The sequence below is a fragment of the Eumetopias jubatus genome, unplaced genomic scaffold (genome assembly GCF_037043125.1).
Source record: "Eumetopias jubatus isolate StellerSeaLion01/CBP00866 unplaced genomic scaffold, mEumJub1_p1.0 scaffold_12, whole genome shotgun sequence".
Lineage (NCBI taxonomy): Eukaryota > Metazoa > Chordata > Mammalia > Carnivora > Otariidae > Eumetopias > Eumetopias jubatus.
The window spans coordinates 81,398,051-81,418,477 of NW_028274818.1; the positions used below are offsets into that span (position 1 = coordinate 81,398,051).

Consider the following 20,427-nt stretch of genomic DNA (forward strand, 5'->3'; position numbering starts at 1 on the left):
GAATGCAAGCTGGTGCAGCCCCTCTGGAAAACAGTATGGAGGTTCCTCAAACAGTTGAAAATAGAGCTACCATACGATCCAGCAATTGCACTACTGGGTATTTACCCCAAAGATACAAATGTAGGGATCCGAAGGGGTACGTGCAGCCCAATGTTTATAGCAGTAATGTCCACAATAGCCAAACTGTGGAAAGAGCCAAGATGTCCATCGACAGATGAATGGCTAAAGAAGAGGTGGTATATATACACAATGGAATATTATGCAGCCATCAAAAGGAATGAGATCTTGCCATTTGCAACAACGTGGATGGAACTGGAGGGTGTTATGCTGAGTGAAATGTCAATCAGAGAAAGACATGTATCATATGACCTCACTGATATGAGGAATTCTTTAATCTCAGGAAACAAACTGAGTGTTGCTGGAGTGGTGGGGGGTGGGAGGGATGGGCTGGCTGGGTGATAGGCATCGGGGAGGGTATGTGCTATGGTGAGCACTGTGAATTGTGCAAGACTGCTAAATCACAGATCTGTACCTCTGAAACAAAAAATGCAACATATGTTAAGAAAAAAGAAAAAGAAGAAGATAGCAGGAGGGGAAGAATGAAGGGGAGTAAGTCAGAGGGGGAGACGAACCATGAGAGACGATGGACTCTGAAAAACAAACTGAGAGTTCTGGGGGGGGTGGGGGGATGGGTTAGCCTGGTGATGGGTATTAAAGAGGGCACATTCTGCGTGGAGCACTGGGTGTTATGCACAAACAATGAATCATGGAACCCTACATCAAAAACTAATGATGTAATGTATGGTGATTAACATAACAATAAAAAATTAAAAAAAAATCACAGAGGGGAGGGAGGTGGGGGGATGGGTTAGCCGGTGATGGGTATTAAAGAGAGCACGTACTGAATGGAGCACTGGGTATTCTACACAAACAATGAATCATGGAACACTACATCGAAGACTAACGATGTAATGTATGGTGATTAACATCACATAATAAAAAAATTATTAAAAAAAAACAAACCACAAGGGGTGCCTGGGTGGCTCAGTCAGTTGAGTGTCTGCCTTCAGCTCAGGTCATGATCCTGGGCTCCCTGCTTAGTGGGGAACCTGGTTCTCCCTCTCCCTCTGCCTGCTGCTCCCCCTGCTCGTGCTCTTTCTCTCTCTCAAAAAAAAAAAAAAAAGACACAGGGTCAGAAGGCAGACATGTTTGAGTTCACATCCTGACTCAACCTGTGTGGCCTTAGTCACCTTCTAGAACCAATCCAGGCCTCAGCTTTCCCAAATGCAAAATGGGAAGATAATACCGACCTCACAGGGTTGATACGAGGATTCCATGTTATGTCTGGGAAGAGCTTGGCACACATTAAGCACACATTCAACATCAGCCGCTCCAGTGGTTTCTTCCCAGGGCCCTACACTGATGCTCACATGTCCCCCCGACCAAATGCGGTCTCACGCCCTCACCCTCACTCACGCTGTCTGCCCCTGCACACATACCCCGCTGGTGCATCACTCAGTCCTGTAACCTCGTCGTGCCTCTAATGGAAACAGCTGCTCTCTCTGGAGCTGCTCTGCCATTGCACCACCCAGTCTGTCAGCCTGTTCCCCCAGGATTTTATCCACAGGACTCTGTAGGGATGGCTCTCAAGTCACCAGCAGCCTCCTCCTCCCTGCCAAACCTCGCACCATCCCCACACGTCCCATGTCACCCTCACCTCTGGGTTCTCTCCCACTTCTTGTCCCTGGTGCCATCTCATCCAGTTCCGCCTTTCTCTGGGTTCCCTCGCCCTCCCTATCCGCTCCCCTGTCTTTCGTGATCCCCTTTAGGAAAATGACTGCCACCACTCTGTATCTCAAGTGTCCAAAAACCAAGGTCAAAAATTCACTCTACCTCCCAAACATGCTTTATTTCTCCATTTCTGGTTTAACCATACAACCATCCTCCCAGTAATCTGGGGCAAAAAAACTCAGAATCAAAATGACCTCTACTGTTTACCTTGCCTGCTACATAAAACTAGTCACCAAGTCCTATCTCACTGACGACTCAAACTTGGGTGTTCCAACAGCATCTGCCCAGGCCTGGGGGCTGGCGTGGCACTGCCCCTCCATTGTCTCCCTCCCTGCACTGTCCATTCCATGGCAGACGGAACCATCAGCAGGAAAGTCTTCCGGACGCGTGCTTCCGGCCACCACAGCCGCCCTCTCCCTCCTCCACGACTCAGGGCTCCCACGGTTCACAGAGGAATAGTCCCCACCCTTGTTCCTTCTATCCTCGCAGCAGTTTCTCCTCCCTGCTCCTCATTTAGGACAGTTTTCTTGGTTCTATAATCATCTGTGAGTGTTTTCTCTTCCCTTCTAGACGTAAGTCCCTCAGGGACAAGGGCTGTGTCCTTTCAGCTCCGCGTTCTCCACAGAGCCTGACATTTTCGTTCCACTAACACTTGCTGAGCACCTACTAAGCCCTGCGTACTGAAGAGACTGTCCTAAGTCCTTGTCATCCTGGAGCTTATAGTCTAGAAGGTGCTCAAAAATGTTCACTCAATGAAGAACAAAACTCATTGGTCAATTGGAGAAAAAAAATGAAAGTACAGCTTTAGGGACTGAGGTCTAAATTTAATAAAAACGAAAAGTTGTTTTAATGTTAAAATCAAAATCTGGTTCTGAATCTGCATACCATTGCTTTTATGTCTTTACCTCCACCAGGCTGGAAGTTCCTTAAGACTAGCTACCACCGTGTTATGCCAATCACTAATCAATACAGGGATTCTGGAAGCTGCCGACCAGTATTGACTGAATCAATGAGGAAAAAAAATAAACCTAACTTACTTTTTTTCATAGAGATCTGTAAATTTAAAAAGAGGCAGACAGCAGGCAGGAGCATCCTGAAGAATAGACATTGTTTCTGAACTGTAAAACAAAATTGCACTCAATCAGAGAACAGATGTCGCTGGACATCAACAGATGATTTCCAAGTTGTATTTAAAAAACTGAGCTCATAAAATTAACACAAAGTACAGCTGACCCTTGAACAACATATGTTTGAACTTCACGAGTCTGTGTACATGTGGATTTCTTTCGATCGAGGCAGTACAGTTCTGTAAATGTATGTTCTCTTCCTCATGATTTTAGTAACATTTTCTTCTTTCTTACTTTTTTGTAAAAATACGGTATATAACACATATAACATACAAAACAGGGGTTAATCCATTGTTTATGTGAACAGTAAGGCTTCTGGTGAACAGTAATTCAATTAGTAGTTAAGATTTTGGGAGCCAAAAGTTATGTGCAGATTTCTGACTGCATGGGGAGGGGGTCGGCACCTCTAACCCCTATGTTATTCAATGGTCCATGCAGCGTAAATTTACCAGTTTCTGATATGTCAAAATTACACTTGATCTTAGCCAAAAGGCCGAGAAGCAATTGTGATATGTCAAAATTAATTTTCTGGAAAAACTTAAAGAAATTACTTTAGGGACAAGGTGATTAAAGAATATAAAGTCAAGACACCCTGGAATTTTCATCAAACTCAAGCATAGGGCTTCTCACACCTGTGTATCAGAAGAACACTGACTACTCTATGAGACAAACACCTTGTCAACTCAGAGTAAAAAGCAGAACAGCTTGAATGTCTCCTGCCACGTTGTGGTTCTTGTGGTTCATGAATTCCACATGGGTGTGGAATTCCCATAGTTGAGGATGCACAACTGAATACAATATATCATCCCAACTATGGTTTTAAAAAACAAAAAGGCAGCCAAAAACACTCAAGAGGGAAAACAAAAGGCAAACTGTCGAGTGACTGGCTTTGAGCCACAGGATTATGGATTTCTCCCCCTCTTCTTTTATGTTTCTGATCTTTCTGAAGTTTCTTCAATGAGTATTACTTTTATCCTAGGGGATAAAAACCGTAATTTAAAATAATGGTGAAGTACATGTCACAGCAGAAGACCTCTGAGAATTCAGATTTTTAGGAGTGAGTTCTGTTTTACTAGTTTCCCCCAAAACAGGGAGAGCAGAAGAATCACCAAAGCGCATTAAGAATAAAATCATCACCAGATTCCTACAATTGACATAATCATAATGCAGACTTACGGAGTGTCTATTTGATGTTAAGGATCTATCTGCAGGTTGAGAGCTTGGAGCTTTGTAGATCTACCCTTTATAGACAAACCTACCTTCTCCTAAGATTTGGAGGTAGTATTTCAGACTTTCCAGGCTTATAAACTTTTATCGTAGAGGGCTATTTTTAGAACCTGTTCTGGATATGTGGTGTATTATTTTACTCCCAACTGCCTGCCAAGTTTAAGCTGTACTTCCCCTTTGAGGAATGACTTGAACAAAAGTTGAATTATTCTAACTAGCTTATTGCTGACTTCTAACTTATTTGTAAGCTCTACCAATTAAGAGTAAGCACTATTGCAGCATATGTAATCATCTAAGAGGGTTGGGACAGTGATCAAATCTATTTTCTTACTTCCAAAGTTATTTCTGGGCCAAAATGTTATTTCCTGAAATAAATGGTTTGTTTTTACCTCAGTAAAGAGAGTGATTTATTAGCAGCTCCTGTGGCAAGTGAGACCAGGATCTTCTTGCTGCCAATTTTGTATCTGTGGAGGCTATTCACCGCACTGATTGCTTCTTGTAAGTTCTCCATCTGAACAACAGCCTTGAGCTGATAATCTGTATGGGGGCTGAGCTCAACACTCTTCACCTACAGCAGTAAAAAGGAAAATGGAATGCTATGTCTACCCAGAACCCTGTCATCTTAAAACTGAAGGTGAATCATTAGGGAACACGTTTGCGGACTTCCGTGCTTCTGTGAGGGAACTTGTCCGAACTCTACACTTCTGCCAAGCAAAACCTAAGTGAACTAGAACTGGGTGACCTTCAGGAATATGAAACTGGCCCGGCCTGCCTGCATGCTCTGGCACACACAGCACTCCCATGCAGGCTCAGAAGCCAATACATGTGAGGAGTCTTTGGGGTCTTCTCCGGACCCTGCAAATACTTGGGGCATAGCCATTTTAATAATCTGGAAAAGGTGCACTTCTAGCAAACAGCACCTAAAAACTGCATCAATACAGTAAGATGTTAACAAAAACAGCCAACGTTACTTTAGAATCCTATTTCTGTATTTTAGCAGCCAGAGCTAAATAAAATCCATCTGCGTTTTATTTCCCAAAGTGCCACTTAAATCCCTGCCCATGACCACAAGTGCTTCTCCACTAGGTCTCTTGCTCTCTGGGGCTATGTCCTAAAAACTGGATGTATAGTATCACCATGAGCAGACCAAAGGAAAAAGGATGGCGTTCAAACTCATTCAGTAATCCTTATATCCTGGCTGTGGTTATGTGTGTTGAATGACATTCTCTTGAGTTGGAGTGCTAGCAAAGGGTAAAAGAAAGGCAGGAACAAGAGAGAAAAGGTTACCTTGCCGTGCCTAGAAAACGCTTCCTGCATGAGCTGCTGCAGCTCCTTCCGGGATAACCTGTAGTCGATGTTGCTGATCTGGATGTCAGCACCATTTGCAAATGGGTCTGGGCTGTCGGCACCAATGCTTGGATTTGCAATGTTGAAAGCAAGTGGGGACGCTCTGTTTAAAAGGTTTGGAGACATACTCCTGCGTAAGACATATGTATTAAATTATTTTTAAAAACTGTGATTCTATTTATTTAGTTTATATCATTTAGGCTTTGCTCAAAGCTATATATAGAAACAACTTTCCATAATTCGACCAAACTAAATATTTGATTTTCAAATGTATATTTATCTTAAATATACATGGATTTAGATTTATTGTCAAAGTACTACCTGTTGACTCCTTATTAACAACCAGTACGTGATTTAATATCAAATATTCTTTCACTGGATTATTTAGAACTAAAGAAAAAAATTATAGGTGGGCCTAATGAATTAATTTTCCACTTTGGGTATTTATTCTTGGTTAATTAGCCTGTGATACTCATGTAAGTCATTTAACCTCTCCCTGGCTCTGAAAATGCTAGATATTCTTGCTCATGTGTTGTAGTCTTTCTCCAGATCAGAAAAACTTTCATGTGAATTTTAAAATGTAACTTTACAGATCTAAAGTCACTTTCTGGAGTGAGTCTTCACCAACTCAGCAGAAAAATACAATGCTTGAAGGAGTTCACGTGATGCAACGTGGTCTTATGGCTCCTGTCCTCCAGGCCCCCAGAAGTACTCAGTATGAGTTTGGAGAGCTTAGTAAGTGTTACTTAGGTAATTACAGTGGTTCACAGAGACCCTTGCTTTTCAAACAGCTCCTGGTAATTACCCTAGGAATAAGGGTAACCAATGTGTGTCCAGTTTGGGCTTTTTCCACAACATGACAAAGTGAGGAGGACAGGGTAAGGACATGTTAACGTGCCTCCCATCCAGACCCGGGACTCCTAGACAAGTTTCTCTGACCTCTGCCAACCCAGATTCCCACGCGCAGGAGGAAGGAACGGTGAGAAGCACTGCCCCCAAACGCTAGCTAAGATTACCCGAGGAAAAGAGGGGCTGGAGGAGGAGGGATGGAAGACTCATCTTTTACTTTATGTACCCCTGTATTGCTTGCATTCTTTTAAACAGATGTTATTTCATAATCCCTCCTATTGCAGTAACTACCCCCACGACCAAAAAGCTAGACTCACCGAGAAGACCATGACTGTGCGGTGAGCAGAGGACTGACTTGCCTTGATGCGATCAACTTGCTAAAAGCCGATGGGTAACTCACTTGGAACGGGGTCTCCTCTTTATCTTTTTTCTCTACGGGAGAACTGGTGACACTTCGGGCACAGAGGTTCTCTTTTCTAATGGAGAGAAAAATTGACGGGGAAGGGTCACTGGATTTCCTTCACATCAGACAATCATCTGTGAGAAAGAGTAACTGAACCTACCTCGGATTGGTTTTGTAAGCAGACTCTGCTGTCCCCGAGTTTTTAGGCGCGGGCGCTGCAGCACTCAAGCCTCTGTGAGGAGGTGCTGCCAGCCTCGGGTTACCTTGCTGGGAGTCACTGTTTCTAGTCCCAGTCTTCGACTCCATGCGGCACAGCTCCTTCAAAGAGACAAGCGCGGCGGAGGTGAAAATATAAGTACCCAACGTGTCTTAAAGCCTGTCCAGGAAACATGGAACTCTGAGTATGGTCAAAAATGGAAATAAAAAAGGACATGCCAAAAGCAAGCGGGCATATCAAACACAGACACAAAGAAACCAAACCTACCATAAACTTCAGAAAGCAAGAGGTATCAAAGTTACCTGTAAACTTTTAACATTTGTGTTTTTTGTAGTAGATCCAGAATTTGCCTGCGACCCTTTTCCAGGCGTGGCTTTGGCACTGGAAGATTGTTCACTTGTATCTTTGATGAGGCACAATTTTGGATTCTTAAGTTTTTTGGGAGACTTCGCTTTATCGGCAATTGCACTGGAACTCTTTGTCTCACAGAGTTCTCTAGTTTTTGGAGTAAATGACACAATGATCCTATTACCAAAGACATCTTCATTTTCCATTCGCTTCTGAGCCCGTTCCGCACTATCTTGGTTTATGAAGCGGAGAATCGCACTGCAGCCTGTGATACTCAGCACTTTCCCACCACAATTATCAGACAGGCGCCTGAGCCTGTTGCTGATGCTCTTGCCATCTTTATTTGCTGGTAGGTTATAAACATAGAGCAGAGTGTGGCACTGCTGATACAGAGGAGAAGTGTTACAACAGGTTAACTCAGGGGCACACGTTCACTTACACAATTAGAACAGGGAGTGATCTCCAGACTGAAGCTAACAGCCTTAGCCTTGGAGGGGAGGTAACAATGATGTAGAGGGGAGAAGGTAAACTTACTTAGACTGAAAAACACAGAAAAAGAGAAATATACCTTAAATGATCACTCTAGTGGATAAGAATGGCAAGATTTAAAGTTCTGAATAATCAAGTCTTTTTTTCTTTTTTGACCATAAAGAATAAGGATCTCAAAAGTGGACAATCTGTTACCTAAAATACTACAACTGACTTAAAGGCCTTTAACATTAGAAAAGGGAATGCCAATTTCTTCAGGAGTCACATATAATCTCCAAATAGCTTAAAAACAGCTCAACACTGTAGTAAACATGCTTGTCCCAAATCAAGACCTTAAGAAATGCTCACCCTGCTGGAAATACGCTCACGTTCTCCTAGCACGTGGCTTAACGAGCTACAGCTGTAGCAATAACCACTACAAAATGTGCAAGTGCACGTGCATGGTGGGGAATGAAACTGTAGAAAACAGGCCTAGGGGTTTCTGGGGCTTAAGGATTAAATGCCTAAAAAGTGTACAATTAGGGGCGCCTGGGTGGCTCAGTTGATTAAGCCTCTGATTCTTAGGTTTCAGCTCAGGTCACGATCTTGGGACCATGGGATCGAGCCCCATGTCAGGCTCCACACCGAGAACGGCATCTGCTTGAGATTCTCTCTCTCCCTCTGTCCTTCCCCTTGCTCGCTTGAATGTGCACTCTCTTAAATAAATAAATCTTAAAAAAAAAGGTGTATAATTTCTCTGTTTATTTGACTGCAACCACAAGTGTGTGCAAACCATCCTTATATTCTTTACCTATGCCTGGAAGCAAAAGGAGTAATAAATGTTTCCATTACTTCCATCCACTGGACACAGAACACTGCTAGCTTTCAAGACACTGACAAGTGGCTGTTGGTAAGGTTAACCTACACATCAATTCCCTACAATACTGTGCAACAAAATAAAAGCAAAATCCATACATATCAATTCTCTGTATATTTTAAGAGAAGAACTATTTCTAAGCCTTATTTCAAAACTCTGGCCAGCCTCCTACAAAGAGCAGCCTCACTTGGTGGCCCGTTATGGGTGGTCTTCAGCCTCCATAATGTAACATCAGAATACAGCAAAAAAAGAACACAAACCCACTTACTGGCATTTTTAGTGGTAACCTGGGGGGCAGGTCAGAAATGAACTCTTCGAATCTGATCAGCTCATTGGCATGATGCAGCAGTGCTTCTGAGGCCTGGTTTTTATGGACCAAAATTATGTGGAAACCATGCCTGTGTCTCAGGTCACTGAGTTCCAATGCAAAATTGACATCAGCTGAAAGAGAAGGTACACCCCACCCCCATCCCCAAACATTAGAAGGACTGGACAGAGACACACAACTCCACTGACACCCACTGAAAAAAAAAGAAGTGGCTGGACTATAGTACTCAGAGTTGCTCCCCACCTCCTACCCCCTTCTTCTTAGAACAGGAACACATTCCGTATCAGAAGAATTAACACCACAAGACAATTTTACCACATACTTATAATGAATTCCAAGACACACGTTACTTCCCGTAGAAGAGAAGAAATATTAACATTCTGGCGAGCATCAACTTTGGAAATGATTCTTCTTAGATTTTTAAAATTTGCAATACTGGGTCCAGGGTTAAAAAAAAAAAGTTACATTTTAACTGGCCCCACAAGAATCTGTACTCATATTCTAAGGAGAAAATATACAAAACCCACACAGACTGTTTCTTCTCTATACAGCTCTCAGACATAAGCATAAATATGTCCTGTGTATTTCAGCCTCTCTGGGGGCATATTTTATTTAAACATGTTCTGGCTTCTGTAACAATTCCCATACAGTGAGTTTAGTGGAAATTAGCAGACGCTTCTGCACTTACTTGACACAAGAACCACAGTGGCCGGAGCAGTGTGCGTATTCGCGAACCTTCGGAGACTCTGGCGGAGCTTATCGTCAGCCGCATTCTTTGCTGTAGCATTGATGTGGGCAACGGTTACCTGCGTTAATTTAAAGTAAGGACAAATGAGCAAGAGCTGAGGTCAGAAAAACCACTATGCATTCTGCCTGCATCTTAACAAATGGTCCCTGAGGAAAGACACTCTTGTTATTACTGCCACTTAGGAATGGAAAAAAATTGTAAGTGGATCTCAATAATTTCAAATTTGTCTCTCCGTAAAAATGAGCTAGACCCATTATCATCCCTTCTTGCCTCTCTAATCTTCTGCTTTTGTACTTCGTCCATTCGCCTTTGAGAAAACAGGCAGAAAAGGAAGTGAAATTTCAAGTAGGTAAATTAGCTCTCACTAATAGCTTTTGCCAACAGCTGGGGAAGTAGCAGAGATTGGTATATGATGAAGGTTAAGATTCAGCGCTGTATTTGATGTCATTTGTCTCCACTATACATTGTCTGTGGCCCCAGGATCTGGGGTCAGGTGGTGGGAGAGGAGAGGCATCTGTCCCCAACAAAGCTAAAATGTGTTTATTTCTGATAAAGCCCTCAGGCTTACACAGAAGTCTCCAGAGCAAGGAAAGGTTTTGAGAGGTGCTTCAACTACGTGCAATACACAATAGGATTTATTCATTTTTTAAGGAGCACAAATATAGAATTTTAGGCAACAATATGGTGTATCAATAGAATTACTTGTCTAAGAGTCAAAAGAACTGGATTCTAGTTCCAGCTTAACAGACTTTGCAGCCAGACAATCTGGATTTAAATCCTAGCTCATCGGTTTATTGGCCATGTGATCTTTAAAAGTTGCTTAACATCCTGGTGCTTCAGTTAAATTGGTATATTTCAAATAATAAATCCTATGAGCCCTTTCCACAGAGCAGTCACAGAAGTCAAAACAAAGGATATAAATGTAACCATCATACTAGCAGAGCACTAGTCACATACAAGCAGATTATTGGAAGATCAGTTATGATTAAATGACTTCTAGTACTTTAGAAATAATCTTTTGCTAATTTCCTTTATTTGTAAACTCAGGAAAAATGTGTATTAAACTTTGAATCAAAATTCTTAAAAAAAACCAAACAAACCCACATGTGCTTATTCTTCTACCATAATAGATTAAAATTCTTTTTTTTTTTTTTTACCTGGCAGTTATTCAGCTCTTGAATAACTTCTTTGTTTTCTTTACTAATGTCGCACACACAGATGAATTCTGCTTCTCTGTGGCCTTTAAAAAACTTCTCACGGATTCTCTGTACAACAGCAGTAGCTGAACGGCCAGAGGGAACTGAACAGTTTTCAATATCCCAAAAAACTCCAATGGGGGGTAAGTTTTCCAGCACCTGTCCGGCTAGTGCAACTTCTGGTGACCCTTAGGAAATGTTAACACTTTCAATCACACATAGTGGAAAAAAAAAATGACAAACTAAAAATAAAATAATAGGTAGCTACCTATCGTTCTTAGTGGCAGAAAAACGAAATTACTGATTGATGTTAAGCTTAAGGATACCAACCTCACCGGCTGACCTAATAGCACAACCGCAAGTTCCAATAGTATTTCTAAGCGATTATTCTGCTTTTTCAGGAGAGAACAATTCTAAAGGTCAAGTTACTTCAAGCCCACAATAAATCCACTGCAACGCATGAGCCATTCTCATGCTGATCATTATGCTTCTCTGAACACTAACGCGGAGGTAAACGGACACTGCAGCTCTGGGACCTCATTGTCATGCTCTGCCCACGCTTGTCTACCTGCTCAGTATGGAAGACCAATGAAGAGGTGACAACGGGTGAACTTGTTACTGTTCTTGATTAAAAAAAAAAAATTTAACACTGCATTAACATCTGATCTAATATTTAAAAAAATGCTTTCAAAAGATAAAATATCACATTAACTACTTTTGGGGGGAAATGACATTAGGTTTTTTCGATTAGTTTTTCATCAACCATTACAAAATCTTTCTAAATATTAAGTACTTCCACGGAGTGCACAACTAACAGTGTGATTTTGAACCTAAGTTGACAAGGAGTCCCCTCTAGCACTGATTTCTCCTAATATACTCCCTGTTTTTCTATACACAGCTTCTGGTCTCAAACAGCAGCAGCTCAACATAAAAGGCAAATGGCTTGTTGGTCTCTAAGAATAAAAAGATTTTTACCAAGAGGCAGAAATGGAGACTCATTTACCCAGTAGCTTCAGAACCACAAGGAATCTTTTCTTTTCGAGGTGACTAAATGCAGTGTTAGCATCAGATACTGAAAACTACTTAAATATGCACATTTTATACCATACTGTCATTTACCAAATTTCGAAGAAGCTTTGCCTAGACTGGTCGCCAATAACAACGTGGTCTCCTTCCCTGTTCCTTTGGTTCCACAGCCATTACACAGAGGAATAGTAACAGGTGCAGTTTGAGTATTTGGAGGTGGTATATTTGGCCAGACTTTAGCAGCATCAATTATACTATTTCTTGCCGGCTGTTTTAAAAATTTTTTTAAGAAAAGGAGGAGGTTTCAGATACATCATTTTCAGAACCTAGAGTTATAAACAACAACTGAAAACACAGTCTAAGTGTTTCTTCTTTCCACCTGTTAACCTCTGATGGAATGTATTTTCAGTATTTCAGGGCATTCCCAGAACTATTAGCTATCAGGTCATAAACTCACTTCAGGAAGTGACTTGAAATGATCTGGGAAAGTAGTCACATGATCATTCTAGGGCATGTGTATCCTCCAAAGGCGACCCCAAATACACTTTACGTGAAGGTAACTGAGATTTTTAACACCAGTGTGATGGAGGCCAAGTTCCAAGTCCCTCAAATTACTACAAAGGAACAACATGGCGTGACCTACATTACATGAATGGGTCCATGTATAAGGTGTTAGTTATGACAAACTGCAATCGTGCTCTAGCCTTTAAAGACAAAACAGAACACGAAGCTTTGCCAAACTCGGTTTACATGCGGGAAACAGCCTGATTACAACAAGAGCCTCTAAAAGCATAAACTACATAAATAATGACTCAGCACTTTTTTGAATGGCCCTTCCCATTTTACCCTTTGCTTCTCTCAGGACCAAGAGAAGCTATGTTGATGGGGTGAAAGCTACCTCACAGAAGAATCTTCACCCCCGTGCACAATAAAGATTTTTCAAGAAACATCTATCTACTTTAAGAAAGTCATTCCTCAAAGGTCAGCTGCGCCCAACAGAACAATAAAAAGATACACACCTTGTTGAGACAGTCTTCGCAGTAAAGTGAGCCCTTTAAACAAACCGGAGGTACCACATTTAGGTGCAAAGAATTGGTGCACAAGTGAGGCGTTAGCTCCGACTGTGAAATGTGCTCTTCCAAATGCCCTGGAGCCCCGCTTGTGAAATCAGAACAGGGGAAATAGCCAGCAGAGGCGCAGCCCTGGAGAGCCGGGAACTGATGCAGCTTGTGCATGTTACCATGACATGATTGGAAATGAAGCTTCCCACAACAGGGCAGGTGTTTGCAGGAAGATAGATTACTTTCTAGACACATGCTGGGAAAGTCACTTGCAATGCCGGCCAAATTGTTCCTAGCTGAGGCATTCTGGAGTGAAGACGCAGACTGGAAAGCGAACCCTGACCCTACCTGACACGTGATGGTCCTGGTGCTCTGCGAGTCTAACAGTGCGCCGGGGTGAATCAAGCTACCAGTACCTCCGCTACCGCCACCACCGCCACCACCAAAATGCATTGGCGACGTGGAGGGTTCATTAGGGCAATGAGCACAGCAGCTTACTTTGGGGACAGGTGAAAGCTGTATTTTAGGTTGCTGAAGAGAATGGATATCTGGAAGTGGGACTGCTGGAAAAAGTTTAGAGCCAGCATGAAGGGGAGATGGCACATCCTTTAATTCCACAGCAACTTTCTTGTTCTCCATGTAATCTTTCTGGGAAGAGAAGATCAGAACGCCAGTTAATGTCAGGAGGCCAGTGACTTTTGGTTACTCACATCCTACTGCAATCCAAAAATGGAAACAGCATTCAGTCCTGTTTACATCACTCAACCATAACCAAACAATATGGAATGGCAGCTGAAACCAGGGGCATTCTTCAGAGAGGCCTGCAGGAGGTGAACACCAAAACAGACAACTAAAATCAAGACTGTGTCCTTCCTGAATTTTAGGAGACTGGGGGAGGGTTCTGCTTACATGTTCAGCAAAGCAGGTTAACCATCTGTGCCTCAGGGACTTCCCTTTGATAACTTCCCCTTGCCTCACAGGGTCTTCTAAAGACAAAACAGATGGTATGAAAACAACACAATCACAAACAATATTCAATAAAGATGGCTTGCCAGCCAAGTGCTTGGAGGAAAAGACTTAATAGTTCTTGCAGTCAGACCATAAAGGATTTAGGAAGGTCCTCCAGGCGATTCCAAACATTAGGGATGAGATCAGCCATCCACCCCAGGGGCCCAACCATGGAGAGGTCTTAAATGTGTTGTTGACATTATTAGGCAAACTAGGATATCATGACCTAAAGCCATAATGCCAACACTTCGTAGTCAGGGACAAGGCTCAGAGTAATTAGAAAACTATTTAGGAATAAGATTCCAGAGAAATTGTCTGTCATATGCCTCCAACACAGACACAGGTGGCCAGTATATTTACAAAGTCATAGCATGGCACCCGCGTCAGAGACCTGGGTTTGAATGTGATACTCAGGAACTGTTTTAGGACCTTGGGTAAGTTATATAATCTCTCTTTATTTGTTTCTCCTACAGTTGTTAGAAGGATAAAAGAGATAGTGCACATAAAGCACTCAGCAGAGTACCTGGCTACCGAAAGGGGATTTAACTAATCAATAGCCCCTACTGGCTGACTGCAGGAACTATTAAGAGAATGTCCTGATATAATGAGACATGCTCTTCCCTCAGAGCATAGAAAGGGCCATCTGACTGCCATGATTTCACTCCTTTGGCTGTGGTTCTACACTCATCTAGGAGAGTACACTCATTTAGGAGAAATTTGGATTTTTCACTTGGACATTTCCTAAAAGGGAGGAGATAGCAATTGACTGACTGCCAACAAGCAGTGTGTTCTGCCCTCTTGGTAATTACAGTTTAGGCTGGAAATTACTGGCATTCTGATTTATAGAGATCTGGCTCTTAAAAAAAAAAAAAAAGATCTGGCTTTTATGGTCAGGATTATCATGAGTTGGTTTTCCTGAATTTATTTACTCAATCCTGGGTGCCACTGATAAAATCAGGTTTCTGGATCTGTAAAGTTGAGTGCAATCCTGTACTGTGTGACTCCATAAGGGCCAGATCCTCCACCCCAGGAAGCCCTGTCTGAGCTGCCAACCCTGTTGCCAGGTGCCCCTAAAGTCACTGACCTCAATTACTGATGCCATGCAAAAATAGGTAACTATATAATGAAAACCTGGAGAAGATTGGGAATTTAGTTGAGTTTTTAAAAAGTTACTAATACCCTTATGTAAATTCATAGTAAAGACTCATTTAAATCCCAAGTGCAGTAGCAAAAAAAGAAAAAAAAAAGAAAGAAAAAAAGACACAGAATAGAAATGTGGTAATATGGTGCATGGAATGAAATCAGAAAAAGTCAAAATCACTATGAAAAGGCAAAGGAAGTTACAGACGCATTTAAATATTCAAGAGAAATCTGGAACAGAAAAAGACTGGCAATAAGTTCCTATCAATCTTCCCTTGATTTGAAGACTCAAAACTCAGAAGGTTAGAGTGAAATAAAATCTATTTTATACTTTCCTCTGATCTGACTCTACAATCTGGATTTCATCTTTGGAATCTGTGACTTTCATAAGAAACAAATCTTCCCCAAATGTTAACATTAAATATTTAAAGCACCTACAGTTCCTTAGAATAGGAGTGCAGGAGTTAAAAAAAATTTACGCTCTCCTCGAGTCAGGAATTATAATCATGTGCTATGAGGAAGAATAAGCAGGATACAAGGTAAAACTTAGCACAGACTCCAGGGAGAGAGAGACTGCCCCAGACCAAACAGACAGCACATCTATTTGCATAAGGAATTTGCTATGTCCTCCGTCTTGCGCATAGTTACCGTTTGGGGACTAAGTGGCAATGTCTGCTCAGGACGAGAAAAGCAATTAGAGAATTTCCAAAGCCATGGCTTAGCATCATTATTTTGTTGCAGCCATCCAGGTGTTCTACTGCAGGAGTCCTCAGTTCCGCTTCCTTCCATCATACAGCCATACAAAGTGGTTCAACATTCTTTCATCTTTCTTTTCTTTCATTCTTCCACCCTGTTAAGAATGAGATCTCAAAGTTATTTGCCTAAGTACAAATTTCACTATTAAAATGTGAGATTTGGGGCACCTGGGTGGCTCAGATGGTTAAGCGCCTGCCTTCGGCTCAGGTCATGATCTCGGGGTCCCGGGACCGAGCCCCATGTCGGGCTCCAGATCAGCAGGGAGTCTGCTTCTCCCTCTGCCTCTCCCCTTGCTTGTGTGCGTGCGCGCTCTCTCAAATGAATAAATAAAATCTTCAAAAAAAAAAAAAAAGTGAGACTGCAGGGGCGCCTGGGTGGCTCAGTCGGTTAAGTGTCTGCCTTCAGCTCAGGTCACAATCTTCAGGTCCTGGGATCAAGAGCCCCGAGCTGGGCTCCCTGCTCAGTGGGGAACCTGCTTCTCCCTCTCCCCTCCCCGCAGCTTGTGTGTGCACTCCCGCTCTCTCTCAAATAAATTTGTAAAAAAGTGAGACTGCAACTGTACTTATGGCACAACTATATTTATGGTACAATGGCTCCCAACAAGTCAGATCATAAGGAATAAAAGTAGAATTCTAGCCAGGGGCCAACCTCCTCCAGCCCTGAGCAGGCCTTTTCTATAGTTTTTTCTTAATTCTTCTCGACCATCTCTCCCTAAAGACCCTACGGGTAAGGGTGAAAAAGTTAACAAAGAGAACATATAATTTTAGTAAAAGAACAATTACATGTCTTCATAGCCAATTACGTAAGATTCTGAAATTGACTTAATAGCAACCTATCCCACTGTGTCGTTGATGTGACTGAGGAAGGTCCAAATTAAGTGAACTCTGTGGACTCTGTAAATTTGATTCTGCTACAGAACAAATCGAAGCAATTTCTTCATTTACTTATTACAAAAGTGCAATCTGATATACCACCAAAAATCTAACTGAGAAATCTCAAGTCACAGATGTGCTGTATCTACTCCAGTGCAACCACATTCTTACAAGTCTTAAACAGTACAATAAAAGCAGATCAAATCAATAAGAGCCAGTGGGCATTGAGGCAGCCTGCCAATGGTAAGGACAACTGAACCTCATTTCCAAGTCCTTGCCATCAAACCGAAACACCACCTATTCTTACCTATGGTGGCCATTTTAAGGTTATCAATTTATCAGAAATTTCTCCTGGACATAAAGAAAACATTTTCTTTTAGCTCTCTTTCTGATAAGATGCTCTTCTCAAGAGATTGTAACATCTACATAGTATGGTGAAGGGACAGATGAGTACTCAATCTAAAATATAGAACTGATCACAAAAAGCAAGGGCAGGCAAACTACAGCCTGCTAGCCAAAACGAGCCCACTGCCTGTATTTAAATGACCTTCAAACTAAGAAGGTATTTTACACTTTTTAATTCCGGGGAGGATCAAAATAATATTTATGCACTACAGCTACCTAGTCAAGTATTTGCAACAGAAACCGCAGGGCCCACAAAGCCTAAAATATTTACTATTTGGCCCTTATGTGGGAGCTACAAAAACTTCATTAAGTTTCCGTTTCTTCCTTTGCAGAGTGTGGCTAATTTCTCCCCCTCCGCAGCATTGCTGGGGGGGGGGATTAGATAAAGGACCTCACCACCCATTTTTGTCGGCAATGTAGAGCTTGTGCCAAGCACTGGGCTTGCAACATAGTGTAAACTAAGTAATTATTTGTTAAATTAAGGAATGAATATAGCAACTATTCACCTACTACGTACAGTTAGGAGTTAGTGTGGAAGCAGAAATGGAGTTAACTGCCACAATGACAATAAATTATGATTGTTGTTTTTCCTACTAAACACAGGTCTTGTATCCCCCAACAAACTCCTCTCTAGATCACAGAAATCTGGGATATTCATGACAATACACAACTTGAACATGCTCTCTCAAATCTCCTCAAGGCCAATCCTGAAAGGTGCTAACAGGTAGTGTACAAGACCAATTACAAAGCCTTTTTATTTAACATTATTTCCTCATTCAGTAATTAATATCTACCATATAACAGGCCTGTGCTTGGCACAAGACATACAGTGATGAAAACAACCAGACAATAGGATTCATTTATGTCATCTTTTCCCCCACAGTAAATCTGATAGACAAGGGAGTTAATAAGCCACAATTTTACATAGGAGTAAACAGAAGTTTAATTAAGTTTTGTAACTTGCCAAGATCACATAATTAAAGGGGGGCAGAGCCAGGCTTGTCCACCTCTTTCCACCACACCAACGTGCCTTCGGTATGGCTCAACACAATCAACAGAAAGTACAAATGTATTAGCTTATTAGTGGCCTGAACCCAGAAAATTTCCCAAGCATTCCTGGGAATACCACTAAGTAACTTAGGTAGCCAAAGCAAGTTTTCTGTTGATCTGAGTGGGATTCTTTGAACAATTCAGATAGTGCTTGAGAGCACGGACTCTGATGTCCGTCTGTGTATTAATCCCCAATTTTGCTGCTTCCTATATGTGTCGCTATGGAGAGTTCACAACCTCTCTGAACCTCAGATCCTATGTGTAAAATTTGGGCCTGATAACTGTGGCATCCTTATAGGGCTGTTGTTGGGATTTAATGAGACAATCAAAGCATAAAATCTAGAAGTAACCTTCTCTGAACACCCAAGTTAGTCGTGGAAACCCACACCACCCAGTCCTATTACTTTTTTTTCCACAGCTCTTCTATCCAAAATTGTTTATTTGCTTGCTTTTTTATTATATGTCTCCCCTACTTGACTGTAAACTCCACGACAGCAGACATCATGTTTTCTCATTCATTGCTGTATTTCCTGCACCTACCAGTGCCTGGTGCATATCAACAATTGTTGAACGAGTGAAGAGTTCAGTATCTAGGAAGACAGTTTAGGTTTTGATTTCCGTGTATGCAAAACAGCCTGTTTACCGCTCAGAGAAGTGGGGAAGTCCAAAAGATACAAATGTAATTGGAAAGCTCTTGATAATACCAGAAAGGTGCTTGAGAAACGAAAATGTGTATCACGGTGTAGAGTTACAATTAGTAGTGGGAGTGGCTCATGCCCTAAGGCAACTCAACCCTATCTGTCAAGCCAGAGACTACACCCTAGGGAGTGCTAAACTGCCGAGGAGAATGCAAAAACGCTCAGTGGGGTTGAAAAACACCCGCCCCTTTCTTCCTCTCTTAACCTTCCAACTGTGCACACTGCTCCGGAAAGGTTGCTCTCCACGCCTGGAACCCTAACAGGGAGCGGGGGGACAGGTCCGGACGGGGAGCCAAACACCCTGGAAGGGCAGCAGGGGCGCAGCAGTGACAGTCGTGAACGAACCTGAAAGGGAGACAACCCGAACCTATGGTGGGGGCCTGAGTCCCAGTCCTTCCCCTCGGAGTAGCCAACCTCCCCCACCCCCCGCCAGCAAAGGGCAGGGGAAGGGGGGGACGCTGTCCCGCCTCCAGCCGGTGGCCCCAGAGCTGTGAGCCCGTCAGGAACTAGTCCCCAGAGCTGCCAGCCAACTCACCTCAGCCGCCGGCTCCACCTCCGCTCACATTCCGGCCCCGCCGCCTTCCCCCCGCCCCCCCCAGGCCCTTTGTTTTGATTCCCGACTCCGCAGCTCCCGCCGCCGCCGCCAAGCGCACCCTCCACTTCCGCTTCCGCACCGCACCGCCCCTGTCGCAAAACCGACGCCCTTCTCTCCCCCCCTCGCTCCGCCCCTTCCTCCACCCCGCCCCCGCCGCCGCGTCCTCCTCGCGCGGGGCGTGCTGGGAACCCCGGGGGGGGCGGGGCCTCGCGGCCCTGCAGCCTCGTCAGGCTCAGTCCCCTCCCGATAAACCCCTAAATAGGGACCTTTCCTGGGGGAGACCCCGGCTTTTTTGGCGAAAACCCCGAGTTTAAGGAGGCCTTCTCCCTGGCTTATCGTGGTGGAGTGGAAAGGAATCTGAAAGCGAAGAATGAAGGGGCTTGTGAGGTGGAGCCGGGGGAAAAAACCTGCCAACCGGGATTTGATACAATTCAGCTCTTTCAGTCTTTTGAGGGAAGGCGATTTAAACGGGATTTCGATGAAAAACCCGATCGTTTTGCCGCTGTAGCTCGTGCGCGCGCGCGCGCTCCCCTCTGTCCCTCTCATCACGTGTTGGCTCTACTTTATTATTTTTTTAAATTAAATGATGCATAATTTCCACAGCATCCTTAATCTAGTGCAACCTAGTGGCGAGTGGAGAGAAAAATAACCGCCAGCCGGGCTTCCCGCGAGGTCCTTCGGGCCGGCGGGGTTTCTCTCAAGGTGGCGACCCAGCTGGCACAAAACGAAGTGTGAGCTCAGACTCGGCTGGGCACTGTCACCTACTTTTAAGGGATCCTCGTGATTTCAGTTAGCAAACGTCATTTTTTAAAAGCTCTGGTCCAGAGCCCGTTGCAAGCGCATGCAAACTTTCCAGGGACAGGGTGGGGAAAGCTCTATGAAGCCTGTGA

General features: G+C 43.2%; 1 protein-coding gene across 4 annotated transcripts in view; it reads right to left on the bottom strand.

The window, feature by feature from the left end:
• Nucleotides 1-19,542, bottom strand: part of MARF1 (meiosis regulator and mRNA stability factor 1) — a 41,561-nt gene extending 22,019 nt beyond the window's left edge. Inside the window, exons 1-13 of one of the 4 annotated variants that reach the window (XM_028117466.2) lie at nucleotides 19,478-19,542; nucleotides 15,810-16,011; nucleotides 13,512-13,661; nucleotides 12,046-12,220; nucleotides 10,888-11,114; nucleotides 9,671-9,788; nucleotides 8,923-9,095; nucleotides 7,264-7,692; nucleotides 6,905-7,062; nucleotides 6,659-6,817; nucleotides 5,433-5,622; nucleotides 4,535-4,713; nucleotides 2,829-2,909 (exon numbers count right to left, since the gene is read on the bottom strand). In XM_028117466.2, coding sequence (XP_027973267.1) covers nucleotides 2,829-2,909; nucleotides 4,535-4,713; nucleotides 5,433-5,622; nucleotides 6,659-6,817; nucleotides 6,905-7,062; nucleotides 7,264-7,692; nucleotides 8,923-9,095; nucleotides 9,671-9,788; nucleotides 10,888-11,114; nucleotides 12,046-12,220; nucleotides 13,512-13,661; nucleotides 15,810-15,953 — 2,183 coding nt within the window. In that variant the 5' untranslated portion in view covers nucleotides 15,954-16,011; nucleotides 19,478-19,542. Of the gene's footprint in view, nucleotides 1-2,828; nucleotides 2,910-4,534; nucleotides 4,714-5,432; nucleotides 5,623-6,658; nucleotides 6,818-6,904; nucleotides 7,063-7,263; nucleotides 7,693-8,922; nucleotides 9,096-9,670; nucleotides 9,789-10,887; nucleotides 11,115-12,045; nucleotides 12,221-12,971; nucleotides 13,662-15,809; nucleotides 16,012-19,477 lie in introns of all 4 variants that reach the window. The other 3 variants (XM_028117463.2, XM_028117462.2, XM_028117465.2) reach the window with 3 other exon arrangements.
• Between the last annotated feature and the right edge of the window lie 885 nt (nucleotides 19,543-20,427).